The 17028-nt window shown below is 49.1% G+C and overlaps 1 protein-coding gene across 3 annotated transcripts in view; it reads left to right on the forward strand.

Annotated features, from left to right (window-relative positions):
- Positions 1-17028, forward strand: part of Sez6l (seizure related 6 homolog like) — a 193870-nt gene that overhangs the window by 156237 nt on the left and 20605 nt on the right. For all 3 annotated transcript variants that reach the window (XM_008849016.1, XM_017802178.1, XM_017802179.1), the window contains exons 10-11: positions 5240-5436; positions 13406-13600. In XM_008849016.1, coding sequence (XP_008847238.1) covers positions 5240-5436; positions 13406-13600 — 392 coding nt within the window. The remainder of the gene's footprint in view (positions 1-5239; positions 5437-13405; positions 13601-17028) is intronic.

The raw sequence follows: 17028 nt of genomic DNA on the forward strand, positions 1-17028 counted from the left end.
CCACCCTGGCCGAGTCTTCATGAGCCGCTGTGACAGGTGTTAGGTGAGGTACTAGAGTCATTGTTACACCCAATCACCAGAAGAACCCTTCACAGGGTCCTTTGGTTTTCTGTTGCTCAGTTCTGACCACTGGAAACACCACCATGGGGCAGGAACAGCCCCACAGATCAGCAAGCACTGCGCTGAGAACTGGATGGAGATGGCAGGAGGGGACAGTTGTCCATCAGCTTCAGACACGGGGGCTTGACTGGGGGCTACCTGCTGGACCTCCCGTTCTCTGGCAGGGAGGTGCCACTGTGCCACTCCCCTTAACCCTGCAACAGGCCCCATCTCCAGCAAGATGGACAGATGACACTGAAAGCTGGCTCTTAAGCCTTTCACTGTCATGGCCTCCAGTCTCCTTGACTATATAGCCACACCAGAGACACACAGAGTAGTGAGGCAGGACCTTCAGAAACTGCGTGTGCCCCTTGCTCCCTCTGCCTCACGTCACGCCCTCCCCTCACCCACTGATTCTGATCTTGGCAGCCTTACTCTCACATTTGAATAATCACAGGCAGGCTTTTATTTTTCAATAACAACTTGTTTAAGAATAAACTATTTCACAAGTTCAATCTGTAAGCCAAATGTAGATTCAGCAATTCATTTTCAATACAACTTTAAATGAATTCCTTTTATAGAGAAGTAAAACAAAATTCTAGACTATGACTTTGAAGACTTTTGCCTACAACAATGCCCAGAACTGGGTGAGTCAACTATATAGCACACAGGAGCACAGCCCCAGAAAAGGGCCGTGTTCACATCATAACACACAGATCTGCAAGTCAAAATGCAGTTCTTCAAAAACCAGCCCACAGCAGCCTAAGACAGGATCCTAGTGCTGTGCAATGGGCATGACTGTTGGGACTGGGCTAATTGCAAACACACTCTGGGCACAGCAGAGTCCACACTGGAACATGAATGAGCACAGCTCAAGTCTGCTTGGGGAACATGTTACCTGGGGTGTCCAGCACGGTCTGGGAATGAGGGGAGGAGAGCCTAAAAAAGTTTTCCAAATACTTTGAAGGTTTCCCATAGTTTTCAATTATTGGAGTTTTCAGTTATTTGGGGCTGCTGCATGGCGGCCATGCCGGAGACACAGAACACCAGTGATTCCCAGTGTGCAAATCCCAGTCCAGAATGGAACCCACGGCCCGGTGCTGCTCCTCTGGGGAGCTCAGTCCTCCACCCCCAACAGTTCTACCCTTCTCCCCTCATTGTTACAGCAGCATCTTCCTCCTCTGTACACTGCCCCGGAGCTCCGGCTCCAGTGCTGATTCCTCGCCTGTGGCAGCGATTACTTTGGGCTGGCCTTTGGCCTGGTGCCTAGGGGACAGCCCTGTGTGGGTGTGGAGCGGCCTGTGGTTTGGGGCAGCCTTGCCTGAGCCTGCGGTCCTGCTGCTGCTCCTGTAGACGCTGCCTGCCCCGGATCAGGGCCTCCACGTACCACTGCTGCTCTTTCCACTGCTGCTTCCTCTTCTCCAGCTTCTTCCTTCTGGCCTCCAGCTTGCAGTACTCTTGATCCAGCTGCCTCAGCCCCTCCCACAGCTGCCGGTTCTCAGTGTTGACTCCCCGGCAGAACTCGGTGTGAGCCTGCTTGGCTGTGGCCGCCAAGGCCTTGGCCTTCTTCTTCAGCTCCCTGGTGATGTTCTCTCCCGACTCCAGCAGGTTCAGCTCCTGCACCTGCTTCTCCAGGGCAGCCCTTTCCTGCAGGAACTGGATGTGAGCCTCACGGTCCATGAACCGGGTGTCCGCTGGGATGCTGGCCTGCTCCTGCTCCAAGGCCCGCAGCTTCCTTTCCTGGCTCTCCCTGATCCCTGCAATGGGCTTCAGGGTGCGCAGCTGCTTCCTCAGGCCAAGCTGGACCTTCCTGCCCTGGCTCAGCTTCTTCTGGAGGTCCGCTGTTCGTGAGGCATAGGTGGAGACTAGCTCCTGCCTCCTGTCCTCCACTTCCTGGCACCCCTTGAAGTGCTCTCTCCACAGGGAGTCATACTTCTGCTGGCTCTGCTGCTTCTTCTGCCTCAAAAACTCCAGCAAGGACTGAGTATCCGCATTCTGGATTGACTTTTCCTCCTGCAGCTCCCTGACATCCTGTAGCAGTACATCCCGCCTGCTCCTAACTGCTTCCATCTCCTGTTCCAGCTGACTCACCACAGTCAAGGTCCTCCTCTTCACCCTCTTCTCTAGCTGTGTCAGTGACTCTGTCTTCAGATAGCTATTGAGCATGGTCACGTAGGGAGACTCCCCAGGGGTGGGTGGGGGATCTGCTGCAAACCTGCCATGGGACCCCTGGGGTTCACTGGGGCAGCTCTCCAGTTCAGTGATGGTCGATCTGACCCCTGAGGAGCACACAATGTAATTAGGGGCCAGCCAGTCCTTTAACCTCTGTCCACTTGGGAACAGTTCCTGCCTCTTCTTCTGATCCTGGAAAACCACCCCTGGCCACCTCACCCAGAAGTCACACATGGCCCTTTTCCTGGCCAGGCGATATCTATCTATACTCTTGGTGATGTGGTGTCAAACAAGGGGAAGAATCCTGGCATGCAGGAGGCACAGACATTCTACCCTCCTCTCTAAGGCGGAAATGGTGACTCTCTTACCCTTAGTGTTCCAGGTTGGGTAACCCTGTCCTTGGGACTTCATTGTCCCTTCCCTTCCTGCATCCTGCTCAGCACTTTTTCCTGACCATCAATAGTCCCAGACTCTTCCTCTGGCTTTCTCTGTAACCACACTTGATCATGGTCCCAACCCCTCCCCAGCTCTGTATGCTTGTCTGCCTTTGCCCAGGGCTTTGAATCAAATGGATTCTCTGAACAATGGTGGCTCAGAATGTGGAATGCCTTGGGAGTCTCTCTGGCCCTTAGACATTCTGATGGGACTGTGGACAGGGCTGGAGAACAGGATGAGAGCCTCAGGAGTGGGGGAGAGCCTAGAGTTGAGAAGTCAGGGCCTTGAGGAAGATGGCCTGGACTATTAGAGAAATGGCCCATCTCGGGGAGAGACCATGGGAACTGGAGGTGCTATATGCCAGGACTAGAGAAGAGAAGGCTAGGGTAAAGGATATCCCACAAGGGCTGGCAGAGGCGAGAGGGGAGCCTGGAGGAGACACTGCTGGACCTAAAGGGCCGGCTGAGCTGGAAGAGAAAAGGCAGGGCCTGGATGAAAGGTGTCAACTCCTGCAGACTGCAGAGCCCTGGGTCTCTTCTATCTGCTGATTGTTGGTTGCTGTTGGGAATGGCAGCATCCTGGAAGACCACCTTTGTCCATGTGATGCACAGGTGTGCAACTTGGTCCCAGCACAGGAGGGGTTGCAGAGTCTAGGGACCTGCAGTCAGACTCACCATCCACTTCCAGTCCGGGTCTTGTGTGAAGGTTGAGGAGCATCTGAGTCAGTTCTCGCTGTCATCTACACATCCTCCATGCATGCTCAGTTCACTGTGGTGCTGAAGTTTAATGCCCTCTTCTGGCCTCCACGGGCATTGCATGACACAGATATACTTAAATACAGGCAAAACACACATGTATGAATAGAGGGCTGGAGAGATGGCTCAGCAGTTAAGAGCACCGACTGTTCTTGCAGAAGACCTGGGTTCAAATCCCAGCACCCACATGATAGTTAACAACCATCTGTAACTCCAGTTCCAGGAGATCTGACATCCTCTTCTGTCCTCTTTGGGCACTGCACAACACAGGTGCACTTACATACATGCAGGCATAACACTCATACATATAAAATTGAAAATAAATTTTTTTAAAAAGAATTAGACTTAGTGTAGCTACCACATTCTTGGTACCGAAACAGAAGTGAGCATAAAGCCAGACCACCCTGTTTTGTGGAGTTTCTGCTTTAAAGAAGGATGCAGAAGCAGACAGACAATGAATAGGTGCAGGGTTCTGTGGACACCCTTTCAGCACCCCTTGCAGTGAAGGCCAGCCGACAGGGAGCTTCTGGGCAGGAAGGAGTCACTTGTCCCCTAAGAGTTTCAGTCCCTCATGACCTGGAGGCCCATGGAGCAGCACGGTCCTACATTGGTGTCCAGGAAGCAGGGAGAGCCATGTCACTTTTGGAGGCCTGGGAGCCTGCCTCACCTCCTCCACGGAGGCCTCTGTGGTCGGCCATCTAGATTTGATGCCCTTCCCTGTGCACCAACACTTGCTGGAGCCTTTGGCCTCCTCCCAGCTTTTGAGACTCCCTTCAGCACGGCTCTGTGACCCCGCTGTGTGCAGCCGGCTTGGCACAGAGTTGGTGCTTAGGAAATGTGAGTGGGAGGGAGCAGAGGACAGAGTAAGGGAGGTGAAGCAGTAGGGTAGAAGGGACCTGGGACACTGTCCATGCTGGGTGTCAGCATGGTGTCTGTGGCCTTTGCCCTGCTTCTGGCTCATTCACCATCTGCCAAGGTCCTCCATGCCAGTGACAAGTCATGTCCTGTGCTCAGCTTTGTGTCACCCCTTAGCTCTAAGGGCGGTAACAGCTTGAGCACAATTCACACACAAGGTCCTGTCTGAGGCTGCGTACATCTTGAGCTCTGGTGATTGTGAACTGCTCATTTTTTCTTCTGTGAACAGGCAGGCAGTGGTTAGAGTGAATTTGCAGCACAACACTAACATCCAGATGAGCTCACCAACTTTGCTCAGCATCTTCTGCATCAAAGAACAGCAAAAGACCCAGCACATAGCCCCATGCCCAGCATATAGCTGTGTCCAGCAATCCACTGGACCCAAGAAACAGTGTGGTTAATGCAATGTGAGGCCGTCCTATTGAAGTACATGATTGGCTTTGCAGTGATACCAAGACAGGCAGTCGTTTCATGAAGGTGTCTTCCAAATCTCATCCATTCACAATCCACTTGTGTTTGTGGAAGGCAGTGGCATGTCCTGGTCCCATTTTCAATCTGCGCCACCCCACCCCTACTTCCTAGCCTGGGCTAACACATCCCATCTGTTAAGAAATTATATGTAGCTATGTGGTGGTACACACCTTTAATCTCATCACTTGGGAGGCAGAGGCGGGTGGATCTCTGTGAGACTGAGGCCAGCCTGTTCTGTTCTACACAGTGAATTCCAGGCTAGCTGAGGCTACAGGGAGACTCTGTCTCTTAAAACAAATGAAAAGAGTAAAAAGTTATATTTTCCCTGAAAACAGTTTTCTGCAGTCGGGAAGGGGCCTCCGGTGACTTTCCTCTTCTCTCTGCCCATCAAGCCTGAACCTGAGCCACAGTGACATCCTGACTGTCTACGATGGTGACGAGGTCACACCTCATGTCCTGGGCCAGTACTTTGGCAACAGCAGTCCTCAGAAGCTATATTCCTCCACACCAGACCTCACCATCCAGTTCCACTCAGACCCTGCTGGCCTCATCTTCGGCAAGGGCCAGGGGTTTATCATGAACTACATAGGTAGGTGTCTCAGTCTATCAGTTTTTGTTCTGGTTAAGATGTAGTGCCTGGTGGATATCTGTGTTTGTGGGTCTATTAATACATTGGCATGGCTGATACATGTGGTTTGTAAAAGCATGCACTCTCTAGTTGTGAGGACCAGGGTTTATACCCTCGTGCTATTATCAAGGCCTGTGTGATCTTTTGCAAATCTCTGAACCTCTCTGAGTATCCTTTGGGTCATGTGTAAAGTAAGAACCCTGAGAAAGTTGACAAGAATTTAGTAGGTAAGGCCTCATGACTTTATGACTCATGCTTCATTGGATGTCAGCTGTGAAGTCACAGCAAATACCCCTTCTCCCCTCTGTTCACAACTCCTCAACTATCACCCACACCTCGTCTCCTGATCTGAAGCTCAGCTCTCCCTAAGGACACCTCTTCAGCTGGGTCATGTTGAACAGTGACAGCTTCACATCCTTAGTCTGGACTTGTGAAGGACGTCCATCCTCCTTGTTCTCGGCCTCTCCTGCTCTGGTGACAATAAACAAAGCAAAAGAGTAACATGCAGTCAAGTTCAAGCCAGGCTCACACCTCACCCTCAAGCCCTTGCACTCTCTTCCACCCACACCCTTCCCTGCTGCGACCCCCTTGTTCGACAGTGGTTCTGTCACCCACTGCTGGCCAGCCTCTAACTGTGCAGGGTCCCACACTCCAGCTTGGCCTCCCCCTTTTCCCCATGTCTGTGTACTCCCTTCCATGAGCCTGTGTTCCATTGACCTCTGACTTTTATCCATATTATCTAACCAACTCCGTGTTAACTACTCAGAGCAGCATGCCTCTTAGGAATCTCAGATTTAATATGGTCAATCAGAATGATTTCATACTCCACCCAATGACTATGACCATCACCACTACCACCACCATCAAAACACTACCATCATTACCAATACCACCACGACCACCATCATTACTATCATCACCACCACCACCACCAAAACACCAAGAACATCACCAATATAGCTGCTACCACCAAAAACACCATCACCATTATGACCACCATCACTATCACAATCCTATCAACATGACAACACAAGTCATCACCACCAACATCAACACCATAAGCACCAATATCACTTATCACCACCATCACATCACCCAAACCATCATCACCGTTTACCACCTCCATCAACATCACCATCAAAACACCAGCATCGAGAATGTCCCGTTTCAGGAAATAGGACAACTCTCCTAGTTTCTCAGGCTGCCTCCTCCTGCCCTGCCTTCATCCATCCATGCCTCCTCTCAAATCTGCTTGTGCAATAAGTCTCAGATTCAATCACAACTCTGTCTTTCCAGATGCCCTCCCACCCAAGCCCAAATCCCCATTATCCACAGCAGTCAGGAAAGTGGGACACCAATAGCTTCCTACTGACCCTAGCCCAGTATGGGGTCTGGGGATCTCGGGGCGCCAGCTGCTGGGCGTGGCGCCGGTCTCCCGCGGGCCGCGTTGCTGAGGCTCTCTGCTACCGGGGCTGGCGGCTCTGGAGGGCCGCTGTCAGCCGCCCGCCCGGGCAAGTTCCGTCCCAATTTCCACCGAGCACTCCCTCGAGGTACGAGATCCGCCGGCCGCCAGATCTCGTGGGAAGTGCGGTGACGGCGAAAGCAGGGTCTCCATGAGTCGTGGTTTACGAAGAGACAGCTCTCTCCGGGAAGACTGGATCGTTCGCAGTAAGACACAGAACTCAGCTCAGTACCGCTCCTTTATTCAGTGACTCAGCTCGGCTCCAGGTCTTAGTGATTCAGCTCCGATTAATTAGGGGAAACCAGGACATTTATACTGTGGGGGCAGTGGCAAAAGCCTTAGTGGATAGGTGCTTTCAGGATGCCCCACTTACATGTGGTGGTGGGCTTCTGCCAGGCTGCCAGACATTGCCTGATTATCACACAGGAAAACCTGGCAGTTTCAGAGCCAGAGGCCAAAAAAAGGAGTCTTTCCATCAGGCACCGAGCTCCTTAGAGCTATCCGGACATGGAAGACTGCGACCCTCACAGCAGGATTCCCCAACACCCAGAAGAAATTTGGACAGCTAGCAAAGCTTCTGGTCTAAACCTGTCACGTTGGAGTAGAAACAGCCCCGATCACTCGGGCTGGGGACTGTGAAGCAAGAGCAGAGCCGACGGTCCCAGCCAGGAGGCTTCATCCCATGTCTGTTCATTCCTCCACCCATGATGCTCTTGGCAGGGAATCTGAAAATACGAGGAATCAATTAACACCTGACTTCTCCTGATGTCCGGGATGATGGGGGAAGCTGTACACTAAGGTGCGTCTTAACTCCCAGGATGCAACAGGGAGGTAGAGGGTTCATCCTGCCAAGCCCCCAACTACTACCACAAAGATCTCTGACTGTTCACCTCTAGCTATTTAGACTTTTCTGTACCCCTCCTGATATTTAGAATGACAAGCCATACCCTGACCACTGGATCCCCAGAAGCCTAGTGCATGGTCAGACAAGGATGTTGCTTTTTATCTTTGCAACTGGTGAGCAGTGTTCACTGCTTCCTGCTCTGTGTCTAGCTCTCCCAAGGCAAACTCATGTATAGATCCTTGCTGTTTCTTAGGGGCGTTTTAACCCTCATTGTGTGGCTAGATAGCGGCAGAGTATTGCTGCTGCTTTTCCTGGATTCCCCACTCGGGGATGGTTCTGAGTGCTGTCCAGACAGATGCCTTTCTGACCAGCAGCCTTTGAAGGGACAGGTTCTGGTGGTGTGGTGTCAGTCTGTCTCCTGAGCCTTCCCCTTCCTCCCAGCTGAAAGATGAAACCATACTTCAGCTCCTCTAGACCCTGGTGCCCGAGTCAAGCTTCCAGAGCACCATCAGCTAAACAGCAAAAATGTGGCTCCACTCAAGGCTGATCAAGGAGAATCCCAGCCAGTGTTCTGTTTGGCAACATCTTGAAGAAATGTCCTATGACCTTACTCACTGACATGAGCTGAGCTTCCAGCAACAGTTAGATTGTCAAGTCCTTTCATGCATGCTGTGTGTTCATTCCTCATAGCCAGGGATAATAAATAAACTCCAACTCAGGGACAGTGGCCACTGCAGTGCTATACTGAAGACAGGAGTGTTCTAATTGATCTAAAGCCAGTGATTGATTAGTGCTCTGTACTATGAACAAGAACGTGGCACATGGTATAAGGTGTTTGATGCATTTGGGCCTTTCTTTTGTCAGAAGTTGGACCCAGCGCTCCTTGACCACACACCTTGTATCAGTTATTTTTCTGTTGCTGTAATAAAGCACTAAGACCAGAAGCAAGTTATGGAAGAAATTTATTTTGGCTGACAGTTCCAGAGGGAGAGTCCATCATGGCAGGGAGGCACAGCAGCAGGCAGGCATGGCCACAGGAGAAGGAAACTGAGAGCTCATATCTTCAACCACAATCACGAAGCAGAGTGAACTAGCAGCCAGGCAAGACTGAATTCTCACCCTGCTTCCTCCAGCAAGGCCACACCTCCTAAGGATTCCACAGCCCCCTCAAACAGCACCACCAACTGGGGACCAATTGTTCAAATACTTGAGCCTGTGGGGGACATTCTCATTCAAACCACCACATCCCACTTCCTGGACCCCATAGACTCACTGCCATATCATAAAAAGCAAAATCCATTTAGTCCACCTTTAAAAGTCCCCACAGTTTTTACCAACCTCAACACTGCTTTAAAAATCCAAAGTCTCTTCTGAAACTCAAGGCAATCCTCTGTACATCTGTAAAATAAAAAACAAGTTAGATACGTCCAACATATAATGGCACAGAATATACATGCTCATTCCAAAAGGGAAGAATTAGGGTACATACTGAGGAAACACAGGACCAAAATAAGACCAAAACCCAGCAGGGCATTCTGTAACTCCATGTCTGATGTCTGGGACTTTTGTTCAAAAGAGTTTATGTAAAAAACTCTGCCCCTCTGGCTTTGCTGCTTGAAACATCTCTCCTTTGGGCTGGTTCCACTCCCTGTATGCAGCTCTCTCTGGAAGATATTTCATGGCTCCCTTGTCTCCAGTATCTTGGGGTCACCACTGGCTTCACATTCACAATAGCCTCTCATAGCTTCCTGCCCTCTCAGGGCAGACTCTAGCACTTGTATACATTGCCTGGCCTCAGCAGTGCTCTGAAACTGCAGAAGGATCCATGACCCTCTCACTCTTGCATCTCTCACGCCTCCAAAGCCAATACCACGTGAATGACCTTGCCAAATTCAGCTGACAGCTTGGGATGAAGCTCTCCTCCTTGAATCACAGCAGCAGCTTCTGTCTCTTGTAGTTTTCTAGAAGCAGAAACCTCCTTAGGCCTTCTCCTTTCCCAAGTTGGAAGCTCAGCTGGGAGGGACCTTGCCCTGAGGATGCCCTTCCCATTGTTCCGGTGCAGAGCAAGAGGCCTCTTCTTACTGCACACATAAACAATTACAGCCTCTTTTGCATGCTTTGACTGCAACACTATTTCCCTAACACTCTCTTTCTCTCAAAACACTACAATTTTATATTTATTTCTACCCCATTTGCTCTTTTTCATTATGGGCTTGCATAAAATGTATCAATAATAACCAGTCCACTGATTCAATGCTACTTTTTTTTTTGCAGTTTCCTCTGCCAAAGAAATTAGTCCATTGTTTTTTTTATTTGACGTCAGGCAAGTTCTCAGAATATAAGCAAAAATAGCCAGATTCTCTGCAAGAATGTCACATAAATGGCCTCCAGCCCCCCTTGCTAATAGAGACCTTGCTCCCCTCTGGAACCTCATGAGCCTGGGCTCTATAGTCCATGTTGCTCTCAGCACTATCATCCTCTAGGGTCCCACTAGAATAACCCACTAAGCTCTGCATATAGCATTCAACCACTTTTCTAGTCAAAACTTCCAAAGTCTTCCACATTCCTTCAAAAAACAGCATGTTCAGGTTCTTCCCAGCAACAGCCCCACTCTCTGGTACCAACTTCTGTCTGTATCAGTTACTTTTCTGTCACTGTGATAAAACATCATGACCAGAAGCAACTCATGAAAGAAAGACTGTATTTTGGCTTTTAGTTCCAGAGGGAGAGTCCATCATGGTGGGGAGGCACGGCAGCAGGTGGGCATGGTAACAGGAGCAGAAACTGAGAGTGCACATCTTCAACCACAAACAGGAAGCAGAGTTAGGCCCTGTCCTTTCCCAAGTTGGTAGCTCAGCTGGGAGGGAAGTACCTTGCCCTGAGGACACCCTTCCCATTGTTCCAGTGCAGAGAGGCCTTTCCTGAATGGTGCTAGACTCCTAAACAATTACAGCCTCTTTTGCAGTACATGCCCTGACTGCAACACTATTTCCTAGCACTCTCTCTCTCTCTCTCTCCAAATGGTACAATTTTATATTTCTACCCCATTTGCTATGAACCCTCAAAGCCCATCCCAGTGACTTCCTCCAGCAAGGTCACACCTCCTAAGGAGTCCATGACCTCCCCAGACATTGCTATAACTGGGGACCAAGTGTTCAAATACTTGAGCCTATGGGGGCATTTCTGATTCAAACCACCACAGACCTGAATTCATAATTTTAGAAACTTAGTGCCTGCTAAGGTCCTCACAGAGGGAATAAGCAAACAGAAGAATCCTACTTCTGGTCATTATTATATCCACTTAGCTCTTACATTGCCCTTTGGAATCCACAGCATCATGATTCTTGACCTTGTTCTGCAGTAGAGGACAGTGAAGCTGAAGCCATGTACTGAACATGACTGACTCACACATCTTCTTAGAGAAAGAGGACTGGGCTGGGCTAGAACTCAGTCTATAGAGCACTCGCCTAGCATGCATGAAGCCCTGGGTTTCATCCGCAGCATGTGAATGGCATGGCAGGGCATACCTGTAATCCCAGCACTCAGGAAGTGGAGGCAGAAGGCTCAGAAGTTCACGGTCATCCTTGGCTACATAGTGAGTTCAAGGCTCACCTGGGATACATAAAACCCTATCAAAGAAGAAAAAGAGGAGCCCAGAATGGTGGCACATGCCTTTAATCCCAGCACTCAGGAGGCAGAAGGAAGAAGAGCTCTGCAAGATCAAGGCCAGTCTGGTCTACATAGTGAGTTCCAAGCCAGCTGGAGCTATAGGGAGACCCTCCATCAGAAAACAAAACATAAAGAGGAGGAAGAGAGGGAAGGAGGAGAGAGGGGGAGAGAGAGAGAGAGAGAATGAGTTGTCCAACTCCTAGCCCAGTTTCCCCATTCTTAGCAGAGTTAAGGAGACATAATTTCAGAACCTCCACTTACTGTGCTGGGGAAAGGCAGATTCTACAGACTCCTAGATGAAGGTCTCTGAGCTGGTCTTAGAACTGAAGTCTAGGAAGTGTAGGTCATTCAACCATGGCCACTCAGCTAGAGAATGGTGCCAGGATTGGGGCCAGAGCTCTGCAACATGGCAGTGGCAGCTATGCAAACCTTGAATGTGACTCCTGCTGCAGATGGACAGAGTCCTCTGGGAGGTGTGGCCACGGCAGCTCATACTGAGGGTCAGGCAAGCAAATCTCTGTCTCAAAGAATTTGGCCCCCAAGGCCTACAGTTCTGGCATCTTCCCCTGTTCCTCCTTTTTCACCCATCTTCCAGCCTCTGCAGCTGTGCCCCAAATCCAGGGCCTGGCTGATTTTTCAGAGGCCTAAAAATAAAGACCCCCTGCTCCCCGCCAGACAGTTCCAGAAGCTGTTTTCCTACCCTCTCCTTCCTGCAGACACCCGCGAGAATGCCTTTCTCCAAATAAAACTGGGATGAGATCCTGGGAAATTCCGCCACTGGCTTCAGAGTGGCTTCCCTACGACAGTGGAGGCTCTGTTTTCCCCAGAAACACACGAGAACTGCAAATTAATTACCCACACGATTAACTCTGCTCCAAATCCATGCAGAGTACATTTTACTTTAAGGACATTGGAAGCAGGGTTTGGATTGTCCCCTCAATGACACAGTGTCATAGGAGGACAGGGTCCGGCCAGTGGATGGCTCTGAGGCAGTGCCTTTGGGTGGCATTTCCAGGGTTGTGGTGAATGTTCACTGGTGATACGAAATTTGATTTGAAGGATTTGCCAATGATTCCTTTTATTCTCATGGGTAAGCTTTTATCTTATTGTGGATTATTTCGACAAATGCTCTGTTTGACAGGTTTTGTTAGAATGAGGCTGAGAGCATTGGTTAGCGCTTCCTGTGTAAGAGATGATGGCCCAAGAGAGCAGTACAGTATATAAATCTCTGTTTCTGTGGGCTTCCAGGGCAGGCGCACCTCAGCTGGATGATCTTAGAGAGTTATGAGGCTGCAGCTTCAATATCCAATAGGTCTATGGATATCCAGAACTTGCCTGGGACTGGAGACCTGCTTCCACATGGCTCCCACATGTGGCAGGCAAGATGATGCCAGTGGTTGGAAGGCCCCATTTTCTCCCCACATGGGTCCTCCAAAAGGCTGCTTGCACTTTCTCACAATACGGCTGCTGCTGTGTCCACAAGGGATCCAAGAGACAGCAAGAAAAGAGACTCTTGGCAATAGCACTGGGGCATCCTGCCACACTCAACTTCAGCCTTGGTGGGGGTTCTGCCAGAGTGCCACTTTAGTTGTTGAGAGTCAGTGCAGGGGTCCTGGAAGCTACAGGCACGGTCTTGAGGTTCACTCATGAATTGGCAGAGCCTGAGACCCCAAAAGAAGAGAAGGCCTCCAGGCCCAGGAAGCAGCTATGAGGCTCTCGGACTCTGAGTCCTAAACTGGTTTTACCAAATCAGAGTCTTCATCAAGTTCAGGTGCATGCAAAATGGTTGCTGTAAAATCTAACTGTAAGAGTTCTTGCCTTTCGGGGGGATTTGGGAGTACATTGCTCATCTCCAGAGACTTTTTCCTTCTGGACATTTTTTTGTTAACACTCATAAGGGGAAGCCTCAGCAGAAAGGCTACTCCCCACCTAAGGAAGATGTCTCTGTTTTAAAGAGGTGTCACGGAACGACTCCTGCTCAGACCTGCCAGAAGTCCAGAATGGCTGGAAGACGACGTCCCACACAGAGCTGGTCAGGGGAGCCCGGATCACATACCAGTGTGACCCTGGCTATGACATTGTGGGAAGCGACACCCTCACCTGCCAATGGGACCTCAGCTGGAGCAGCGACCCCCCATTTTGCGAAAAAAGTAAGATTTGGTTTGTTTTTCCCCAAGTCATTATGTTGTAAGTCCCTCTCAGGGATGTGTGTTACATAAAAGCAGTGTGCTTGTTTAAGGTCAGAGCCAGCCTCCTTTTTCCTCTACAGTTCATTCCTGCTGCTCAGAAGGTGATCAGTGGAACTTTAGACTCTGGTGCCTGCAGGCTGGCAAAACTGAAAATCAGTGAGAAGTTTGGGTGGGGAATGTTAGGGAGCTGTGGGGATTGTGGCAAATGAGAGTTTGCAGCCTGGATGAACCAGACACCGAATCAGTTCTCTCCAGTGTCTGTCTAGCCAACAAAGCAAGTTGAAGTCGCCTCGTACTGCTCTCAGGTCCTGCCTCCAGGAGTGTGAGCCAGGCATGAGCAATAGCTGTGTCACCTACCCTGGAAAGGGATAAGAGAGGAAGCTGCTGGTTTCTACCTGATGCCTGACTAGCAGGGGCTGGAGTTGAACTTGGAAAATGACCTCTTCCCCAGGCATCTCCTCGCACCTCCTGAATCAGACTTTCAGCCCAACCCTCTTGCAGGCATACTCGGGTGACAGTTGGTAGACCTGCTCCATAAGACCCGAGTCAGCACAGCACAAAACTCAGTGTCAGCAGAGGGCAAGGAGTGGAGGGATGGGGCTGCCTAGTGACAGACTCCCAGGAGTGAAATCAGAAGAATAGAACCACCCAAGAGCCGCAGAGTTGGTCACACATGTGTCAGATGCTCTGCAGTGGAATGGGGGGGGTGCACATGTGCATGTGTGTGCATTGTGTGTTCATGTATGCATATGACTGTGTGGTGTGTATGTCTGTGTGCACAGCTCATATGTGTGCATGTGTGTGTGATGTGTTCATATGTGTGCATGTGTGTGGTGTTGGGTGTGTCTGTGTGTTCATGCATGTGTGCCTGTGTGTCTGTCTATGTGAGTTTGTGCATGTGTACATGTGTGTGAAATAGGTGTGGTGTGTGTCTATGTGTTTGTTTTGTGTGTGCACATGTATGTGTGTGGGATGTGTATGATGTGTGTATGTATATGTATGTATGCCTGTGTGCATGTGTGTGTAATGTGTGTCTAGCTGTGCATGTGTATGCCTATTTGTGATGTCTCTGTGTGTATGTGGGTACATGTATGTGGGTATATGAATGTGTGTTCACATGTATATGATGTGAGTGCATGCACATATGAATGTGTAGTGTGTATGTATATACATGCATGTGTAGTGTGCATGCATGTGTATACATGGGTGTGTATATATGGTGTGTGTGTGTGGTGTGTGTATGTGTGTGCATGCATATGTGTATATGAGGGTGTGTGTGGTGTGTTACAAGCATGTGCATATGCATGATTGTGTGCATATGTGTGTGCATGAGTGTGTGTGGCTCATGCACGCATGCATACATGTATGTATGTGTGGATGTCCACTTGTATGCATGCAAGTGTGTGCATGACTGTGTAGTTTGTATGTGTCTATATACATGTGTGTGCATGTGTGCATGTATGTGGTGTGTGTAACCATGTGTGCACATGAATGTGTCTGGTGTGTGTATGTATGTGCACATGAGCATATGTGTGTTCATGCATGTGTGTACTTGAGTATGTGTGCATGTTTGTATGCATGAATATGTATGTGTGTGCTGAATCAGAACAGTGAGGGGAATCCCCCTTTACCAGCGTATCACAACACCCCACTGGGTCCTCATATTCTGAAGTACTGTGAGAGGCAGAAGTGACTTGAACCTCCTGTAGGGAGGTCTCAGCTGCCTTAATTGTTGGTGAAAAGGGACTCAAGTCAGGGTCAGCAAGATGGCTTAGCAGGTAAGGGAGCTTGCCACCAAGTCTTATGACCTGAGTTCAATCCTCAGAGCCTACATGGGGGGAGAGACCCAGTTCCCTCAAGCTGTCCTCTGACCTTCACTCATGCACTATGGCACACACCCACACACAATAATAAATACATTTTTTAAAAGGGCCCCAATCAGAGTAACTACATTTTTAATGTTTTTTTAAAGTTGAAGATTAATTGTAAGATTCTAATTTTGCACAATGCACATGGGTGCTTATGTCCTGGTGCTGGGTCCCTCAGACCTCCATCTGAGCAGGATGAGACATATCAAACCTCTCTGCAGCCTTTGCTTCTAGTGAAAGGGATAAGCAGATCCTGGGAACAGCAGGGCTCCCCTGGAGCAGCAGGGCTCCCTGGGAACAGCAGGGCTCCCAGGAACAGCAGGACTCCCAGAGGGCATTGGATGATGTGCACACCTTTCATTGGTTAAGTTACTCTATTGATATTAACAGATGTAAAATCCCTTAGTGGTGTCCAGGCTGTCAGATGACACGAAGATGGTGAGAAGTCTTGAAAATTTTACTACCTGAAAATAGTGCCACCTTCAAATGCTTTCCACAGACATCTGTGAAGCCTACAGCAGATGGCACACAGACAGGTGCAGATGATAGGAGGTGATAGACGATAGATGATAGATAGATGATTGATAGATGATAGATGATAGATAGGTAGACAGATGATAGATGCTTGATTAATAGGTAATAGATAGATGATAGATGATTGATTGATAAATAGATGATAGATGATAGATAGATAGATACAAATGGATCTATATAAGTAGATTCTGACACTTTTCTATAGGTATTTCTCTATATCTCTCCATGTGTATATATGTTTTTTTTAATTATTATTTTTATTTTTATGTGTATGCATGTATTGCCTGCATTTAGGTGAGTGCACCCATGTTGTGCAATGCCTGCAGAGATCAGAAGAGGTTGTCGGATCCCCTGGGACTGGAGTTACAGATAGTTGTTAGCGGCCATGTGGGTGCTGGGATTCGAACCTGGGTTTTCTGCAAGAATAACCAGTGTTCTTAACCACTGAACCATTTCTTCAGCCCCTAGATATCTATTTATATTCATGTATATATGTGTGGATGGATAGATATAGACACTTATGTGGATAAGCTATAGTTCTATAAGCATGTATACTATATGTACAAGAGAACTAGTATATAACTGTATATGTATGCTGTGTGTGGTATATGATTATATATGCATGTAACCTGCATACAACCTATGTCTACATAGATGGAGGGTAGATGGATGCATAGATGGATGTACAGACAGATGGAGGGGAGGTGGATGAATGGATGTATAGATGGATGAATATACAGATAGAGGGAGGGGTGGATAGATGGATGGATATGTAGATGGATGGACATACAGATGGAGGGATGGAGGGATGGATGGATGGATGGGCGGGTGGATGGGCAGGTGGATGGATGGATGGATGGGCGGGTGGATGGGCGATGGATGGATGAAAGGATGATGGATGGGTAGGAGGATGGATGGATGAGAGGATGATGGTTGAGTGGATAATGGATGGGTTGGAGGATGTATAGATGAGAGGATTATGGATGG

This window comes from Nannospalax galili, unplaced genomic scaffold (genome assembly GCF_000622305.1).
Source record: "Nannospalax galili isolate Female #2095 unplaced genomic scaffold, S.galili_v1.0 scaffold1945, whole genome shotgun sequence".
NCBI classification, from domain to species: Eukaryota; Metazoa; Chordata; class Mammalia; order Rodentia; family Spalacidae; genus Nannospalax; species Nannospalax galili.